Source organism: Budorcas taxicolor, chromosome 18 (genome assembly GCF_023091745.1).
Source record: "Budorcas taxicolor isolate Tak-1 chromosome 18, Takin1.1, whole genome shotgun sequence".
Taxonomy (NCBI): domain Eukaryota; kingdom Metazoa; phylum Chordata; class Mammalia; order Artiodactyla; family Bovidae; genus Budorcas; species Budorcas taxicolor.
The window spans coordinates 54,281,715-54,297,876 of NC_068927.1; the positions used below are offsets into that span (position 1 = coordinate 54,281,715).

General features: G+C 56.1%; 1 protein-coding gene across 4 annotated transcripts; it reads right to left on the reverse strand.

Moving 5' to 3' along the window:
• Positions 1-118: 118 nt before the first annotated feature.
• PPP1R13L (protein phosphatase 1 regulatory subunit 13 like) lies at positions 119-15,879 on the reverse strand. Of its 4 annotated transcripts, none has more exons than XM_052655651.1 (13): positions 15,850-15,879; positions 9,982-10,062; positions 9,737-9,882; positions 8,884-9,388; positions 8,662-8,760; positions 8,496-8,587; positions 7,734-8,202; positions 6,107-6,561; positions 3,812-3,943; positions 3,590-3,723; positions 3,332-3,498; positions 1,554-1,753; positions 119-703 (listed from the first exon to the last, which is right to left on the reverse strand). In XM_052655651.1, exons 2-13 carry the CDS (start codon positions 10,034-10,036, stop codon positions 665-667), a joined length of 2,493 nt encoding a protein of 830 aa, XP_052511611.1. In that variant the 5' UTR covers positions 10,037-10,062; positions 15,850-15,879; the 3' UTR covers positions 119-664. The 4 variants fall into 4 exon arrangements, with proteins under 4 accessions (XP_052511611.1, XP_052511612.1, XP_052511610.1 ...); XM_052655652.1 differs by lacking the exon at positions 15,850-15,879 and adding an exon at positions 14,790-14,869; XM_052655650.1 differs by lacking the exon at positions 15,850-15,879 and adding an exon at positions 14,476-14,579.
• Between the last annotated feature and the right edge of the window lie 283 nt (positions 15,880-16,162).

Genomic DNA, 16,162 nt, shown 5'->3' on the forward strand with positions numbered 1-16,162 from the left:
AAATGGCAACCCTTCCAAAGGGACTACTTTAAGACTGGTTTACCAAACATATTAACAATGACAAGCACTTATTAAGTCAGGATGGAATTCAAAGAGAAGGAAGTCAATTTCTGTGCAAACTACCTTTATTTAAAAAGGAAAATTCCCCGTTTTGTTGTCACACCAGCGCTATGTGAAGGCACTCGACTGGGGAGAGATAGAGCAGGGATGCTGATAGAGACAAAGACGCCCACGCCTCACCTGGCCCCTGAAGGCTGCTGGTAGATAAGGGGCGCAGGTGACTCCCGGAGTAATCCAGTGGCGGTGACCCACTCCAGGCTCTGCTGGGATGGTGGGTTAGCTTGCTTTGGGGGCACGGGGGGGTGGGTTGGCAGTGGAAATAGGAGGCACTTCGGATGGGACCTGATTTGGCAAATGGGGGGGATCTCTCTTGCCCCCGATGATATTCCCAGCCCCACCACGACCTCCCACAGCTAAGGCAGGTTTCTACGTTTAAGGCTGGGGTTCTCGTTTTCCCCAGGGTTTCCAGAGAGCTGTTGGCAAGGACCCCACCGCTGCAAGGGCTTGGGGATGCAGAGAGATGCAGCGGGAAGGGAGGAGGAGGTCTGGAGCGAAGGCAGCTGCTGCTTCATCCTGTCTCCCTTGGAAACGACTTTCTCTCCAGCTACACCTTACTCTTCTGAGGCTTCACCCTGGGGAAGAGCTGAGGGAAGACAGGCTCTTCAGACGCCGGGAGCTCCCACCCTTTGGCTTCACCCCAAATGTAACACAGTCACCTAATCCACCCCCCAAACACGTGGACCGTCTCCATCCTCCCATCCCTTCCTCACGGACCCTTTCAGCATCTCGCAGACCACACAGGAATCCCCCGGCAAGCACCAGATGGAGCCTTCCGGTTGGCAGCGGGCTGGATGAAATGGAGACTTCCCCGTCGTAAAAAAGACGTCCGCCTCTCCCGCCCACCATGGCCGTCTGATTGGGACCCACCTGCCACCTATGCCCTAATTAAAGGCATCTTCTTGTCTCCCAGGAAAGTCATGAGATCTTCCTGGTCTCCTCCCCTTATCTAGCAGACTCTCCCTCAATCCTACCGCGATTATATTAATGGATTCTTCCTCACCCTGCCCAGGGCAGTGTAACAAAAAGTTTCCATGCCGGTAATACACAATAAGTGGCCCCCACCACCAAACTGGGATTCTTCATACTCCTCTTGGCTAAAATACATTCTTCTTTACCTCTCCATGAATATAATTAGGGATAATAAAAATATTTGCTTGAGCAGAAACCAATCACATAATCGGGAAAAGAATACCGATGAGTACCCCTCAGGAGTACCACCAGCAAGGGGTTCTTCCTCTAAGAAGGGATTTCCCTTACCTCCCCTGTTAGTATAATGGTCTCTTCCTCACCTCCCCAATACAGATAATGGACTCTTCTGACCGCCCGTCCACCCCAGTATAAAGGGCTGTCTCTCTTGCCCCTCTCCCCACTCGTGGGGTCAGCCCTTTCCTGAAACAGCCGTCAGGAGACCCGCACATTTCTTCTGGGCTCACCCCAAAGTAGTTCCGGGGCACGTAGCCCTCCTGGCCGCGCAGCGTGGCCCACCACCAGTCCGTCTCTTCTAGTCCGTCCCTCCGCAGCACGGTGACCGAATCGCCCTCTCGGAAGGACAGCTCGTCCCCAAACTCCGCGCTGTAGTCCCAGAGGGCGTACACCACCCCGTTGTACATCAGCCCCATGCTCTGCTCCACGTCTGAAACAGGAAACCGCAGGGATGGTCAGCGCCCGGTCCGGGGCGGGCCAGGAACACTCAGGGTCGGAGTCTGAGATCCGACACCAGCCCCATCTGGGGGAATGAGCTCCTATTAAAGTTGTGTGTGTAGCCCTGTCTGGAGGGGGGCGGCTGAGCTGCATTCAGCTGCTGGGACTGGGAGTCTCTAATGGGGTGCATCAGGCCTGGCCACGAACCCCCAGGGAAAGGTCGGTGTCTCCGTTTCCTCTTATACCTGGTTAAGTTCCTGGATCACTCCTAGAAGCGTAATTGTCTGCAGCCCTCCCCACCCCAACCGCCCCCCACTTAAGAGCTTCAGTCTCCATAGAGGACTCAAGCAGTCCTTCCAAGGGTACAGCCGTACTCCTCCCCCAGAAGTGGTCCCAACTCCCCCTTTCCAAATGGTGCAGTCTGCGCACTTCCCACTCAAAAGATAAAGTCTCCAAAGAGGATGTTTTCGTTTTCCAGATAGTATAGCCCAGCCGCACCGACTCCCTTAAGTGGTAAAATGCCCAAGGATTTACCCCCTTTCCAAATGGTACAGCCCACCAGGCTCCCCCCTTAAATGGTCCAGCCCACCACGCTCCAATCTCTTCGCCCCTCCCTCCCCCTACAGGTGCGCTGTCCAATCTCTACTGCATTCTCACAAGACTCCTCGTATCTCTAGGCTCCGACCTATGACAAAGGGGGTCACACTCCCCCCTAACCCGGAGGTTACAGCCCTCCTCCTCTTCGGGGGAAGGTCTACTTCTCGCCCTTCATCCCCCAGTCCCGGCCTGCCGCCGCTCACCGCTAAGCAGGTGTTACAGCCCCCTGGCTCCCACCTACTTTCCGCCGCAGCACAGCATGCTGTCCCGTAGTCCCTGCAGGCTCACCTCTTACATACGTTGTCCCACCCCTACGTCCTACAGCCTGCCCTACTCCAGCTGTGTGACGCTCCGGAGCCCACCTTAGGCTACAGCTGACCCCTTCGCTCCAGACCCTAGGCACGTCGCCATGATACTGCCTACCTAGCTCCTCCCATCACCTGTTTAGATGATATGATCCCCGCCGCCCCCCGCTCCTGGAGGTACATGGTACAGTCTCGTGTCTCCCTACAAGTGGAAGAGGCCCCAAGCCCCTCCCCAGAAGCCAGGGCCCGCTCACCGGTCACCTATGTGGCACTGTATCTCCCCCAGGTAGCCCTGGGCCAGGAGACAGTATAGTTGGAGCGTCCAACTCCCCCACCCCCACAGATGGGAAGGCAGATAAAGCGGCGCAATCTCCGCAACCGCTCTCGTCACCACGGGAGTCCAGCTTGAGGGGCACGGTTGCCTTTGCCCCCCCTTTCCCTCGAAGGTGGCACAATCGGCTGCGTCACACACCCTTCTCGCACCTGCCAGGTGGGAGGCCCCGTCCGCCATCCCCGCAGGTGGTCCCTCCCGCGGCCCCTCCTCGGTGATGCTGTCACAGGTCCGTACAGCCCCTCACCTCCCCAGGCATCCTCTCTCGGGAGCCGCAGTCGGCTTCCTTTCCCTGCCCAGTATCCCTAGCAGCTGGGCCCCTCGCCCCGCCTCGCACCTGCCAGGTAAGTGGCGCAGTCGGCGTAACCCTCGCGGTAGGGGTCGCACTTCTCGATGGCGGTGGCGCCGTCACTGAGCGTGGTGGCGAAGATGGCTGCGCCGTGCTGCACCAGCGCCGTGCAGATGGCCGTGTCGTTGCACGACGCCGCGCAGTGCAGCGGGGTCCTAGGCGTGGGAGGCGGGCATGAGAGGCCGCGCGGGACGCCCCCAGCGCCGTCCCCGCCCCACGCCGGCCGCGCGCGCCGTCGGGGCTCACCAGCCGTGGCTGTCCGGGGAGTTGACATTGGCCCCGGCCGCGATGAGGAAGTCCACGATGGGGTAGTTGGCGCCGCAGATGGCGTTGTGCAGGGCGGTGATGCCCTCCTCGTTGGGCTGGCTCGGGTCGTTCATCTGGACGGGCCGGGGGAGCGGGAGGCTCATTCCCGCGTCGGGCCGCCCCACCCCGCCAGCCCTGCTCTCCCGCACTCGCGGCACTCACCTCCTTCACCGCCTGCTGCACCACCTCCAGCTCCCCGGTCAGTGCGGCGTCCAGAAGCAGCACCAGCGGGTTGAGGCGTGCACGGCGGACTTTGCGCGGGGACCCGGCCTTCCGCAACACCGAGCGCATCTCCTGGGGGACAGGGCGGGGATGCTTCAGTGGCTTGGGGGGCGGGTCGCTAATATACCCATTCCTTGGAGGGGGAAACAGAGGCTTGGGAACCCGGTGACCGCGCAGGTCATCCACCTAGACAGGGCTGGAATTGGAACCCAGAAAGGTACACAGCCTGAGTCTAGAGGGCCATGGGGAGGAGGGTGCCTCAGTTCTAGTCGTCTCTGGTTCCCTACAACACTCAGGGAATCCAGAGGTTTTGGAATCTAGGGGCTTGAGAGGAGGCCCGGAGACCATCAGGTTGATGACTATGGAAGCCAGATATTCAATTCATAGTTTCATTTCATTTAGATAATAAACATGATGTTTCCAGGTGTTCATTTTAGATGTTTGAAGTTTGAATATTTGTCATACTATTCCTTCTGCTTTCCTATTTTTTATTTTCAAGAGTTCTCCTACAAAATTCATTTATTCTGAGCACAAAGCATTTGTGACTCCAGCCTTTGCTATCAATGATTTCAGGATTCTGGAATCTGAAGATCCCAAGAGCCACAGATTTCAAAATTCTGTTTCCAGTATACTGAGTCCAGAAATGCTAAAGTTGTGCCATTTCAAATTGCTGGGTACCCAGGACATTGCATTCTCAAGATTCTGTGATTGAGAACTTGAATATTTTATGGTTAGAATTTCATTCCGAAAGATTGGAAGGAAATGCTCAAAATGTTCATCGTGGTTCTGAGTGCTTGTGATTTGGGCCTCTTTATTCTATTTTATCTATTTCTTCCTAGTTACTATGTGTTCCTTTCTAGTGGAAAATGCTCACTTAAAATAAAATCTTGTCTTACATTAGTGCCCTAATCTGTGATTTTTTTTGAATCAAATAATAAGTCTTTCATTTTCAGTTTTGGGGACTTCAAGAATCAATACAACCAGGGTTTGTGCTACTAATTTTTTACTTCTGCTCTTCGCATCTTCAGTGTCCTAGGATTCTGAAATTTCAGTTTTGAGTTTGTTAGGCCAGGATTTAATGGTTGAATGCTGTGAGTTTTCAAGTTTCTCTGTGGCCAGGACTTTGTGATTCTACCATGAGGCAATTTGACCATTTCAAGGCGTTTTTATTCTTCCATCCTGAGCCTCAGGATCTTGGCTGAGCCAACATTTCTTGGCTCCACCCTCAGGAAGGCCTAGGAATAGGCATTTTGGGGTCCACCTGGCCCCCACTTCTCTGGGGATTGTTTCCCTCCCCCTGTCTACCCATGCTGAGCAATTAAGATTATTCCATGTGACTATGCTCCCCACCCCCAGCCTAGATGCAGAAACCTGAACAAGATCAGCAGGAGACTGTCTCCTGGTCAAATGCTAACAGTAACAATAGTGGTTAACAGTTAAGTGCCAGGCACTATCCTAAGCGTTACATTAATATATTAAATTCTCACCACAACTCTGTAGTTATTCTCATTCCCATTTTACAGATGAGGAAACTGAGGTCCAGGGAGGCTAAAGGTCTGGCCCAAGGTTGCACAGCTAATAAGTACAGTGTAGCTGGGATGTGAACCCAGGCAGCCTTGCTCTGCAGCTGGGACACTTAATCACGAAACCCACAGGCTCAGAGACCAGAGACTGGTTCTTGAAAATTTGAATGGAAGAAGCTCCAACTAGAGTCAAAGGATACCATGGCTTACACTGAGAGGTCATTTTGATTCAGGGCTGGGTGGGCCATTTCTAGCCATGGCATGGGCTTGCTGAGGTGTAAGAGGAGAGCGGATCTCCAGAGAAAGGGGACATGAGAAGCTGTGTGGCAGCTCAGGAGAGAAATGGTGACTGCCTTGATTCTAGCACGCTGTTCAGATCCTAGAATAAACCCTCTGTCCTGCCAAGACAAGTCATTTCCAGGTTGGAAGACTCTTAGATTCCTGAAGGGAAGCCCATGGCAGGGACAGGTTACTGGAGAGGAGCAGAGAAAGTCTCTATATGGTCAAGACTTCCAGATGCCCCTCCATATATGTTCTCTTTCTTTTGACCCTTGGATTAAAAACTACATTTTCCAGCCTCCCTTGCAATTGGGTTCCTGGCCAGTGGAATGCAGCAGCTGTGAGGTGTGCAATTTCCAGGTTCTGTCCTAAAAGGGAAGGAACACTTCCATATGCTAAGTGATATACCCTGGGTTCCTCCTGTATTACTTACCATGCTCTGTGGCTGCTCTGGTGGGCTGCTCTGGAGAGGGGCTGAGGGTGGGATGGGAGCCGGTGGGGCTGGAGCAGGGGGCCCGGCCCTGGCCTCAGATCCCTCAGTGATGGGGGACAGCTCGGGCTCAGGGCCCCCAGGCCCACCATGACGATGGAAGAGGCGGCTGATGATCTGTTGGTATTGCTTCTTGTGGGTGGGGGGCAGGGCTACAGCCGGGCTCTGCTCCATGGAGCCCCGGCGTTTGAGGGGCCGTGGAATCTCCGCCAGCACCCGGGCCACCTCCTCCAGCTCCGGCACTGACTGTGCCTCGGGCGGCAGCGCTGGCTGCAGCCGTGTGGGACTAAGGGGCCGAGTCACAGCACCTTCGTCTGCATCGCCAACCTCCAGCACGGGCGTCAGCAGCCCCTCCAGCTCTGGCTCAGGTTCCAGATCAGCGGGAGGTTTGGCGAGGCCTAGAAGGAACAAGTGCCCCATCAGAGGAGGGATCCCTGGAGCCCCTCAAGACTCCCTTCACACAGCTTCCAGGACCTGCCACCAAGGACTGATTTGTTCTGTGTCCCCAGGACAGTTCTTGCTCTTTCTGGGCTATAACTTCCTTGGGTTGTAAATAACAGACAACTATGACCTCCCCCATTCATCACACACTTAAGCTTGTGCCTTGTGCTTTCTCCATGCCTGTCTTACTGAATTCTCACCACTACCTTGTGAAGCTGATATGACCATCATCTCATTACTACAGAAAGGGAAACTGAGTCTCAGAGAGGGCAAGTCAGTTGCCCAAAGCCACACAGCTGGAATTGGAACTCAGTTCTATCTCACTCCAGAATCTCTACTCCTACTATTATGATAGACTTGACTAAGACTCTAATCATTTCCTCTCTTAACATCTCAGGCAGACAATTGCTGGGACTAGAATCCTGGTATTTGATGGTCTCATTGCTGTTTCCTGCCTCTCGATCAGTTTCTAAAAGCAGGTTGAAATGTATAGTGTTTGTTCTCCTTGTTTTTCTTTTTATAATGATCATTTTCTACATGATTTCATTGAATACCCATCATAATCTATGAAGTAAGTATTATTCATCTCTCTTCACAGATGAGAAAATGAAAGCTCATATGGGTTAATTAACTTATGCTGAGTCACACAGCATGTCGATTGCAGAGAGGGGCTCAAAACCCACTCTGTTTAAATCCAAGCCCTGAGCTGGTCTCACACCAAAAACTGTTAATAATTATTATGACTACTATGACAGTTACTGAGGGCTTAGTATACATCAGGCCCTATTTTAAAGCCTTTATAGGGATTATATAATCCAATACCATACCCCAGTGAGGTAGGTTCTACCACTATTCATCTTTTCCACTCAGGAAATTGAAGTCCAAAGAGTTATATAACTTGCCAAAAGTCACACAGCATGCAGCCAGCCAGTCTGACTCCAGAGTCCCTGCTTAAGCACTGCGCTATGGCTAGTTCCTGAGCAAACCCCCAAGCTCATCTGGCCTCGTGCTCTGCAGGGACAGTGTCTGGAAACAGATATTTGGTTGTGATGGGTCCCCCCGCTGGTTTGGTCCCCAGCCATCTGTCCTCCCTTCACCCAGCCCTCCAGAACCCCCAGTGCTGACTCACCTTCACTTACAGGGGACCAAGTCTGTTGGGGGGCTTGGGGGGCTGGGGCAGGGGCTTGTGGCTGAGGCTGGGGTTGTAGTTGCGGCTGGGGCTGTGGGGGCAGCTGGGGCTGTAGTTGGGGCTGGGGCTGGGGGGGTGCCTGGGGCTGGGGAGGCATCTTAGGTGGGGGAGCTCGAGAGAAGATGGAGGAGCTCGGGAGCATGGCCCTGCTGGCTCCATGCTCCCAAAAAGCATTCTGCAGCTTGAATATCATGCTGAGGGGGATGGGGCGCTGGCGGGGGGCACTGCGGGGCTGCGGGCTGGAAGGAGGCATGGGGATGCGACTGACAGGCTGCCAGCTTCGGGGCAAAGTGCCTGACAGCCCCGTGGAGCCCAGTGATCGGCGGTAGCTGCCCACATCAGAACGCCTGTCGTTGGCCAGAGGGGAGACCTTGTAATTGCGGGGCAGAGTAGCGCTGGTGAAGTTGTCCTGGGGGAGAAAGAGGGAAGGAAGGAAGATAGAAAGGGCTCAGGTGGGAGGGCGATAGGCTTAAGGGGACGAAAGACAGGAGTGGAGGAAAGGACGAGGGAGGTCATGGTGAAAGGCAAGAAGGGAGAGAAGGAGCGGAGGGCAGAGGAGAGAGAGAAAGAAAAGAGGGTCGGGGAGGGGGCGGAAATCCAGGATAAAGCCAGGGAAGGGTATGGAAACTGCGGGAGCAGCCAGAAAGGGGAGATTAGTCCTGACCCCACAAAACCCCTCCCCAAGTTTCTCTGGCTGCTCACCTTGCTGGTGGCCCCCAGCCCATCCAGGCTGCTCTCTCTCCAGGGTAACAGCTGCAGGCCTGGCGAAGCAGGCCGCGGGAAGACATCCAGACCTGTGAGGCGAGAATCATTAGGGTCTGGGGGATGCCTCTCCGGCTCCCCCACTCTCTGGCCTTCCATCACTCACGTTCATAGCTCGCAGTTTGCGAGGGCTTCTTCTCATAAGCCACGTCCAGGTCGGACTCGTTCCAGGCTTTGGGGGGCCGCCGGCGCAGCGTTAGGTCGTCTGGGGGAGAAGTTGCTCATGAGGATCCCGGGTGGGAGTAGGGGAAGAGAGGCTGGTCCCGGGCTCTGCACCCCTCGCACCCGCCAAGTAGAGCCCCCAGCCAAGTAGAGCCCCGTGGTTCACCTTGAGCGCGCAGAGGCGGGGCGAAGGCGCTGCCGCCTGCGCCCAGCAGAGGGCTCCCAAAGGCAGCCGGCGCGTCGTAAGCTGCGGTCCCGGGGCGAGGCGAGGGCCCGCGCTCCGGGAAGAAGGCCTGGGGCCCTTCCGCCAGGGGGCTGCCACGCGGGGAGCCGGCACGGCCCAAGAAGTCAAAGGGCGTGGGGGGACCCTGCTGTCGGAGCGGGCCGGGTCGAGGGGAGGGCGCCCGGCCGTGGGGGCTGCCTGCGCCATCGAAGGCGCGGGGCCGGGGCGAGGGCGAGCGGTCTAAGCTGCCGTAGGCGTCTGGTTGCAGGTAGAGCTGGGTGCGCGGTGACGACGGCCGGCCCTTCGCGGATAGCGAGCTATAGGGGAGCAGAGCTGGGGCGCTCTCCGAGCGTCCGAATGGGGTGTCTGCGCCGTCGGTGGTCGCCTTCCGGGAGGGCCCGCGGCTGCCCAAGGGCTCGGGGACCGGGCTGGTGCTGTACCGGGGCAGCTGTGGGGACATTGTGGGGTCAAAGGAGACGTTAGTAGAGGGTTGGTAAGTCAATCGATAGCGGTGATCGAGAGCCAACCCTGGAGAGGTAGGCGGGGCTGGCGATTCAGGCCTAGGGAGCCCTGCCGTCGGGGCTGGGGCCAGCACACACAGTGCCTTTGTGCCGCTTAGAAAAAAGCCCCTTTTCTTCCGAGGGTCCTGACAGACGTCCACTTCCACTGGCTCCCTTTATCAGATACCCTTAAACAGCCCACCGCCTGCCCCAGGAGACAGGCTTGCCTGAACTCCTGGCCAAAAGAAGCTGACTTTTCTCGGGGCCAGGGTGGGGACCAGGACCCGCGGGCTCACCCTAGCAGGCGCTGCGGCCTGGGAGCCAAGAGGCGCCGCAGGCGAGTCCGACCACAGCGACTCCAACTGCTTGGTCAGTTCGTCCACCTTGGCCGCCGCCGTGTCCAGCTCCATCTGCTTCAGGTCCATGTGCTTCATGGCTAGAGCTGGGCGGGCGGGAGTGGCAGTGAGGACCGGGACCCGTGGGCCCCGCCCCGCCCCCGAGGGCCGCGTCCCGACAAGCCCTGCCCCCTACCCCAGCTCACACTGGAATTTCAGGTCCAGAATGTCCCCCGAACTCTGGAATGCCTCGCTGTCCATGGTGCCGGCCGGCCGGAGCGGGGCGCCTGCGTTTGGGGAGGCAGGGGCGGGGGAGAGTCTGCTCAGGGCCCGCCTACAGGGAACCTGGGGCCCTAAGGAGCACGAGGGTGCCTTTACTCTCCTAGTTCCTTCCGCTGGGTTCTATGCCTCTCCATCGCCCCTGCTGGGAAATGCCAACTCCTGCAAAACCCTCTGGCTCAGGACAATTCACTCTCTTTATGTGACTCCTTGTTCATCTCTGTCACAGCCTTAAAAAAACTGGATCATTCCTTCAACCATTATCCACTGACCACCTACTATGTGCCAGGCATTATAGTGAACAGAGGTTGCAATAATAATAACTATCAATTACTGAATGGCTACTAGGGACCAGGAGACACTGCTAGATGCTGGGGATCTTTTTAAAAATAATGATGGCGTTGCCTTCTATATGTGCCTACTATGTACCGACTCAATGGACATGAGTTTAAGCAAACTCCGGGAGATGGTGAAGGACAGGGAAGCCTGGGGTGCTGTAATCCATGGGGTCGCAAAGAGACACGACTGAGCAACTAACAACAACATTATGTGCCAGGACCTTTGGTAGTTGCCTGAGGGTTTAATGAAATAAAGCAACAACTATTTATTGAGAGGTCACTGTCACCTAGAATTGCACCAAGTGCTTTACACCCAATACCTTATCCCAAGATCAAAACTTCCATAGCAGGCATGAAAGTGAGGCTCAGAAACATCCATTTCAGATCACGCTGCAAGAAGTCAGCATACTGTTTCACATCTGAACCTAACCTGACATTCTGGGTCATTTCCATCAGTCTGGAGGGGCTCCAGAGGACAGGGACCACTCAGCTTCCTCTCCCGAGTCCCCGCCCAGAGCAGACTCAGCGTGTTCACACGGGCCCAGCGTCAACAGAAGAACTGGGAGGTGACCAGGGGCCACTGAAGTCACCAACCCAGTGGGAAGGAGCCAGGCCCCCAGGAACCAGTTGGGGCAGCACCACCCCCATCTCCATGGTAACCGCCACGCCCGCCAAGTCTGCCACCTCCTGGCTGCACCAACCGGCTGCTTAGCTTTGATTTAGGGTGCAGGCGTGGGCAGCAGGGCGGGCTGGGGCATGCTGATTCTGGCTTCAGTCTGGGAACCCTCGGAACAGAACCAGTTGGGGCTGGTGGCTCATTTGCGTGTGTTAGGAGTGTGTGACCTTGGACTCGGAGTCCCCTCCACTCCTTGGGCCTCAGTTTCCCCCAACTGTGAAAGGAGGAAGCAAATCAGCTATTCTAAGAGGTCTCCTTAACCCCTCAGAGCCCTAGATTCTGCAATTATAAGGATCTTGAGATTGTAACTAAATTCCTACAGAGCCTAAAACCCTCCGCTTGAGAAGTCTATGGTTTGAAAGTTCTGAGTTCAAGAGTCTATCTTTGGAACATTCTAGAATTCTCCACTTTGCCTAGCCTAGATTTCTCTGTCTTCCTGCACCAAGTTCTACCTATTCCAGGATTCCAAAGTCCTAAAAGTCTAGGTGAACATCTGGTTTAGTGGAGCTGCTGAAAGTACAGTTAAGAATTCAAACCTGGCAGCACCACTGTCCCACTTGACCAGATAGCCTCAGTTTCCTGATCTGTAAAATTAGAATCAATAGCAGTTCATTTCAGAGGACTGTTGTGAGGATCCAACTGGCCAGAAAGTGCAAGAGGAATTAAGGTTCTGAGAATTGAGGCCTCAAAAAGTAGAGACTATAGGAACCAAAACTCAGCATCTTTTAGAATCTTAGAGATACATAGGAAACACTCTGTTAAAATATAAAAACGAACGATCTGTGCTACCTCCAGGGCCAGCATTCTGGTAGCGAGTGGTTCTTTGGGGGAGTTTCTGATTCTCAAATTCTAAGACACATCCCACGCTGATATCCTCTGGGTCTAAGGAAATGCCAGGGCTGGGCGTGCAGCCGTCCAGACGCGGGCGGAAGGGGCGTCGGGGCCGCCAGGGGGCGCTCCAGGTCACGGCACGACCCCAGCTGAGAGCAGACCTCGCCTGAGCTCAGACACCGGGAATGCGCGGCGGGCCCAGGCAGGTGCAGCATCTCCCGCGGCAGGGGAGCGGGGACCGGGCGGGGCGCAAGGGTGGCGCGGGCCGCGCCTCTGCTCGCGGCCCCTGTCCTCCACCCCCAGGTCCTCTCCACCGGGCGCCCCTCTCCTCCGCTCTTAGGTCTCCTTCCCCAGCATCTTCTGCACCGCAGCCAGGTTCTTTGGAATTAAAAATCAGGGGCGGAGGTGGAGGTCCTGGAGGAGGCATCCTCCGTTGGAACCGGGTCAGAATGCTAGGCTGGACTGGCAATACCCAGGTTGGAATCCTCCGAGACAGCCGCTGGGAGCCCCCCGCCCCACCCCACCCATCCCTCCCTGGGACTTGGTTTCCTCCTCTGTGGACGTCTGTGCAACGAGCTTGGGCCTTCCCATTCTTTCAGTTATTTAGCTTCTGTGTGCCTTGGGTTCCTTAAGTGTATAAAGGGGGAATCAATACCTTCACCTCAAAGAAGTGTGACGTTTGAATGACACAATTTATGTAGAGTTTAGAACACTGCAGGGCACAGAGTAAAGTTCACAGGAATAAGATTCCTAATTCCCAGGCCTGGAACAGAGAGCTCAAAACCCAAAGTGACTGCTTTTCTCTGAAACGGCCCTTTCAGATCTTTCTGAGATTCTAAAAGCCCTGAGCTTTGACCCTTCCATCTTGACTTCAGTCCTCAGATTTCAGAACCCAAACTGTGGCCTCTATGACTCAGCTTGCCCCCTTCTGTCCATATAATGGCTGTATTGTGCAAGCCCACCACCACCAATCCCATCCCATCTTCTCCCCTGCGTTCCTGAGTGCTGGCCATCTCTAGTTCTGGCCCATTCCAGGGCATAGAAATCCCTAGAAGATTCCAGACAGAAGGTGGCGAGAGCTGAAGGTATCGCCTTCACTCCAGCCTCAGTTTCCAAAGAGGAACCAAAGAGGACCAAAGAGAAGTCATTCCCTGGGGTGGGATCAGCAAACCCCAGTGGAAGACCTTTGGGCAATTGCCAGAGACTTGTGTAGACAGTGGGAACCATCTCTCTACCTGCCAGCCCTCAGCCTGGCACGCTGTGAGCTCTGCCTTGGCAGCCACGGTTATTATTTTTAATTTCATCCCAGGCTATCAGCAAATGCCCTTCAAGCCCAGACATTAGGAAGTTCTTCCCTCTCTCACCAGAACCCCCTGGCTCCCCCACCCCCTTGTATAATCCCTTCACGTGACACATAGGGGTGGAGAGAAGGGGGAGTCTTGGGAGGGAGGTGCCGGGCGGCTGCCCTCCCCCAGCTTCAAGGACAGACACACACCTCCAGAATTAGCCTCTATCCTCCCTTATCTGCCACACTACCTCAGGTCAGACAGATGGGAGGGGAGGCGACATTTCTCACCTCAGGGTCAGGGCCAGGAGCCCTAGGAGAGAAGTCAGTCAGAAAATCCGGTGGGAGGGGATGGAATCCTGACGCCCAAGAGAGCTGCGTGGAAGGGGGAGGGCAAATCCTGACCCCCAACGCTGCTGCCACTATGACCTCTATGACTCAGCTTACCCCCTCTTCTCTGTATAATGGCTGTATTGTGTCCAGCCTTGCAAGGCCCCCCTCAACCCCACCCCACCTTCTGGAATTCTGCCCTGGATTCTAGAACCCTCTTTGCAAATCCCAGATATTTCCCACCTTCAAGGGGTAATAGGAGGTTCCCCGCCCCCGCCAGGGGGCGCCCTGGGGCGGAGGTCCCTCCTCTGGTTAGGCAGGTCTGACGCCCCGGTTAATGACATGTTGGGGATCGTGCAGCGGCACAGAGAAGGTTGGAGACCTGCCCTAGTCCTCCCCACCCCAACCCCGGCCCCCACCCCAGAGCCAGAAAGAGGGGGGAACGCCGGGGCACAGTCTTCAGAGGGACCGAGGGTGTTAGTTCTGATTCATTTCAGGAACCCAGGTTCCACTATCCCCACTCCATCCCTAATTCTGCTCCCAGACCTACCTAAAGACTCGGTCGAAAAGGCAGCTGAAGGGTGGCAGGGATGGCCGCCCATTCCAGAGCCCCAGCAGTCCAAGTCTCCCATTTCTCCCCAAGAGATCCGATATCCCAATTCTACTCAAGGATTCAGGATTCCTAGAGCTCCCAATTCGAGAGACTGAGGAGTCCCAGTTCCGAACCTCTCCCCAGAACTACGGTGTCCGCGCCCACCCGTCCAAGAACTCAGGCATTCGAGCCCCCTTTCCTTCTGCCCAGTAAAGCAAGCATCCAAGTTTTAGCCTTCTAATGTCCCTGGAGTCCTGCGCACTCCCAATTCCGCCCTGGGACTCGGCGTCCTAGCCTCTTCAGGACCCTCCCCGGGACGCGAGTCTCGGGCTCCACCAGAGCCGCTGAACCCAAGGGGGTGTAACTCACAGATCCGGGGCAGACTTTGGCACCGGGGGGCTTCCTCCGGCTCCGGCTCCGGCTGCGGGGAGCCGAGGACGGGGCGGGGCAGGCGCCGGGAACAGGTTAGACGACGTGACTCCGACCGGAGGGAGGCGGGTCTCGGAGGGGAGGGGGAGTGGGGGGGTCGCCTCGAGCACTTTGGGACTTGTAGTCCCGGAGGAGCGGGACCTAGCCGGCTACGTTCCCATTCAAACTGACATAAAGTCCATTTCACAGACAGGAAGGGCGAGGTCGAAAAGCCAAGGGTGACCTAACTAAGTAAACAGAATTCAGACTCTCACCTCGCTGTGGTTGCAAGAGACGAAATCCTGAGCCCCTGCCCCACCCCTCCAGGCTCAGTTTCCCCCTTCTTGAATGAAGATTTGGACACTACCGAAGAGGCAGAAAGTTACAGAGGCTGGGGGAGACACATATCCCGCCCCCAAGGCGATAAGAGGGCCTCCTAAAATTAGTATCCCCTCGGGTCTCTGAGCCTCAGTCTGTCCATCGGTAAAAAGAGTGATCTTGACAGAATTTCGCAGCTACAGCTTCCAAAGTTGGAGGCTGGGACTACAACTCCCAGCAGCTTTCTTGACCGACGTCCGGCGCCCCCCAGTCTCGCGTCCTCTGGGAACTGTAGTCCCGGAGCTCGCAGGGGCGGCGCCCTCCTGTCTCGCCCACGCACGGGAAACTAGATCCTGGGAAGAGGCAACCCGTCCTCTTTCCCTGAGCCTCCCTCCGCTCTGGGTAGCCGCTGGCTCGCTGAGAAGGTGGGCGCCCCAGTTCTAAAGTAGGATCCGCAATCTCGGCAGAGGGGGTGGGAATCAGCGCTGACACACCGGTCAGGAATGCAGTCTGGCCACCCTGTCTAGTCACCGTCCCACGGCTCCGCCTGTCTCCCCACGCGGCACGATTCCCGCGGGAAGGGACGTGGGCGTGTCCCCCAGATCTGCGTCCACGTGCCGCTGTTTACACGCGTCCAGGGACAGAGACGGGGCACTGATCAGGACTTCTACTCATTCTCCCTTCCTCAAAGCCTTTGGAAATGCCCCCCACGCACGAGACTAAATCCTCGAGGGAATCGACCCGTTTCTGGCCCACTGCCTCTCCCCCTAGTCCGCACCCCGCCACGCGTGTCCAACTCGGGAGCCCGGAGGCTTCTTCCCGGGATCCACAGGCTCCTCCCCCTGTATTTCCCGCTCCCCTGGAGCCCCGAAAGCCCGCCCCTGGCTGGTAGTTAAAAGCCCTCATTCCTCGGCTTTCCCACCTCTCCCAGTCAAGTTCTGAACTTCCGAGGCATCTGGGCCTCCCTAGAAGGGTTTGTAACACTAAAACCACAGTCCTGACCACCTGGACCCTTACCGGTCTCTTTAAGGATTTCAGACCACTCGATCTTCCTGTCTCTTTAAGAGTTAGGGCCTATGAATGTGGCGGCCCCTTTAAGGCAACGTTGGACCAAATCATGTGTGAAAGCTGTGGGGATACCCGCCGGGACCTTGTGCGGCTCTAACTCCTCCTCACGCCCCAGACAGCGAATCAGCTGCTTTTTGGAGTAGACTTTCAGTAAAAAATGACTTTTCTCGCTTCTCGGCCGTGCCCAAGTGGAAATTCCCCCTAGCTATGCTCACAGAGAGAGCGAGCTCCGAGCGACACCTCCCGCGCTCGCATGCCGCAT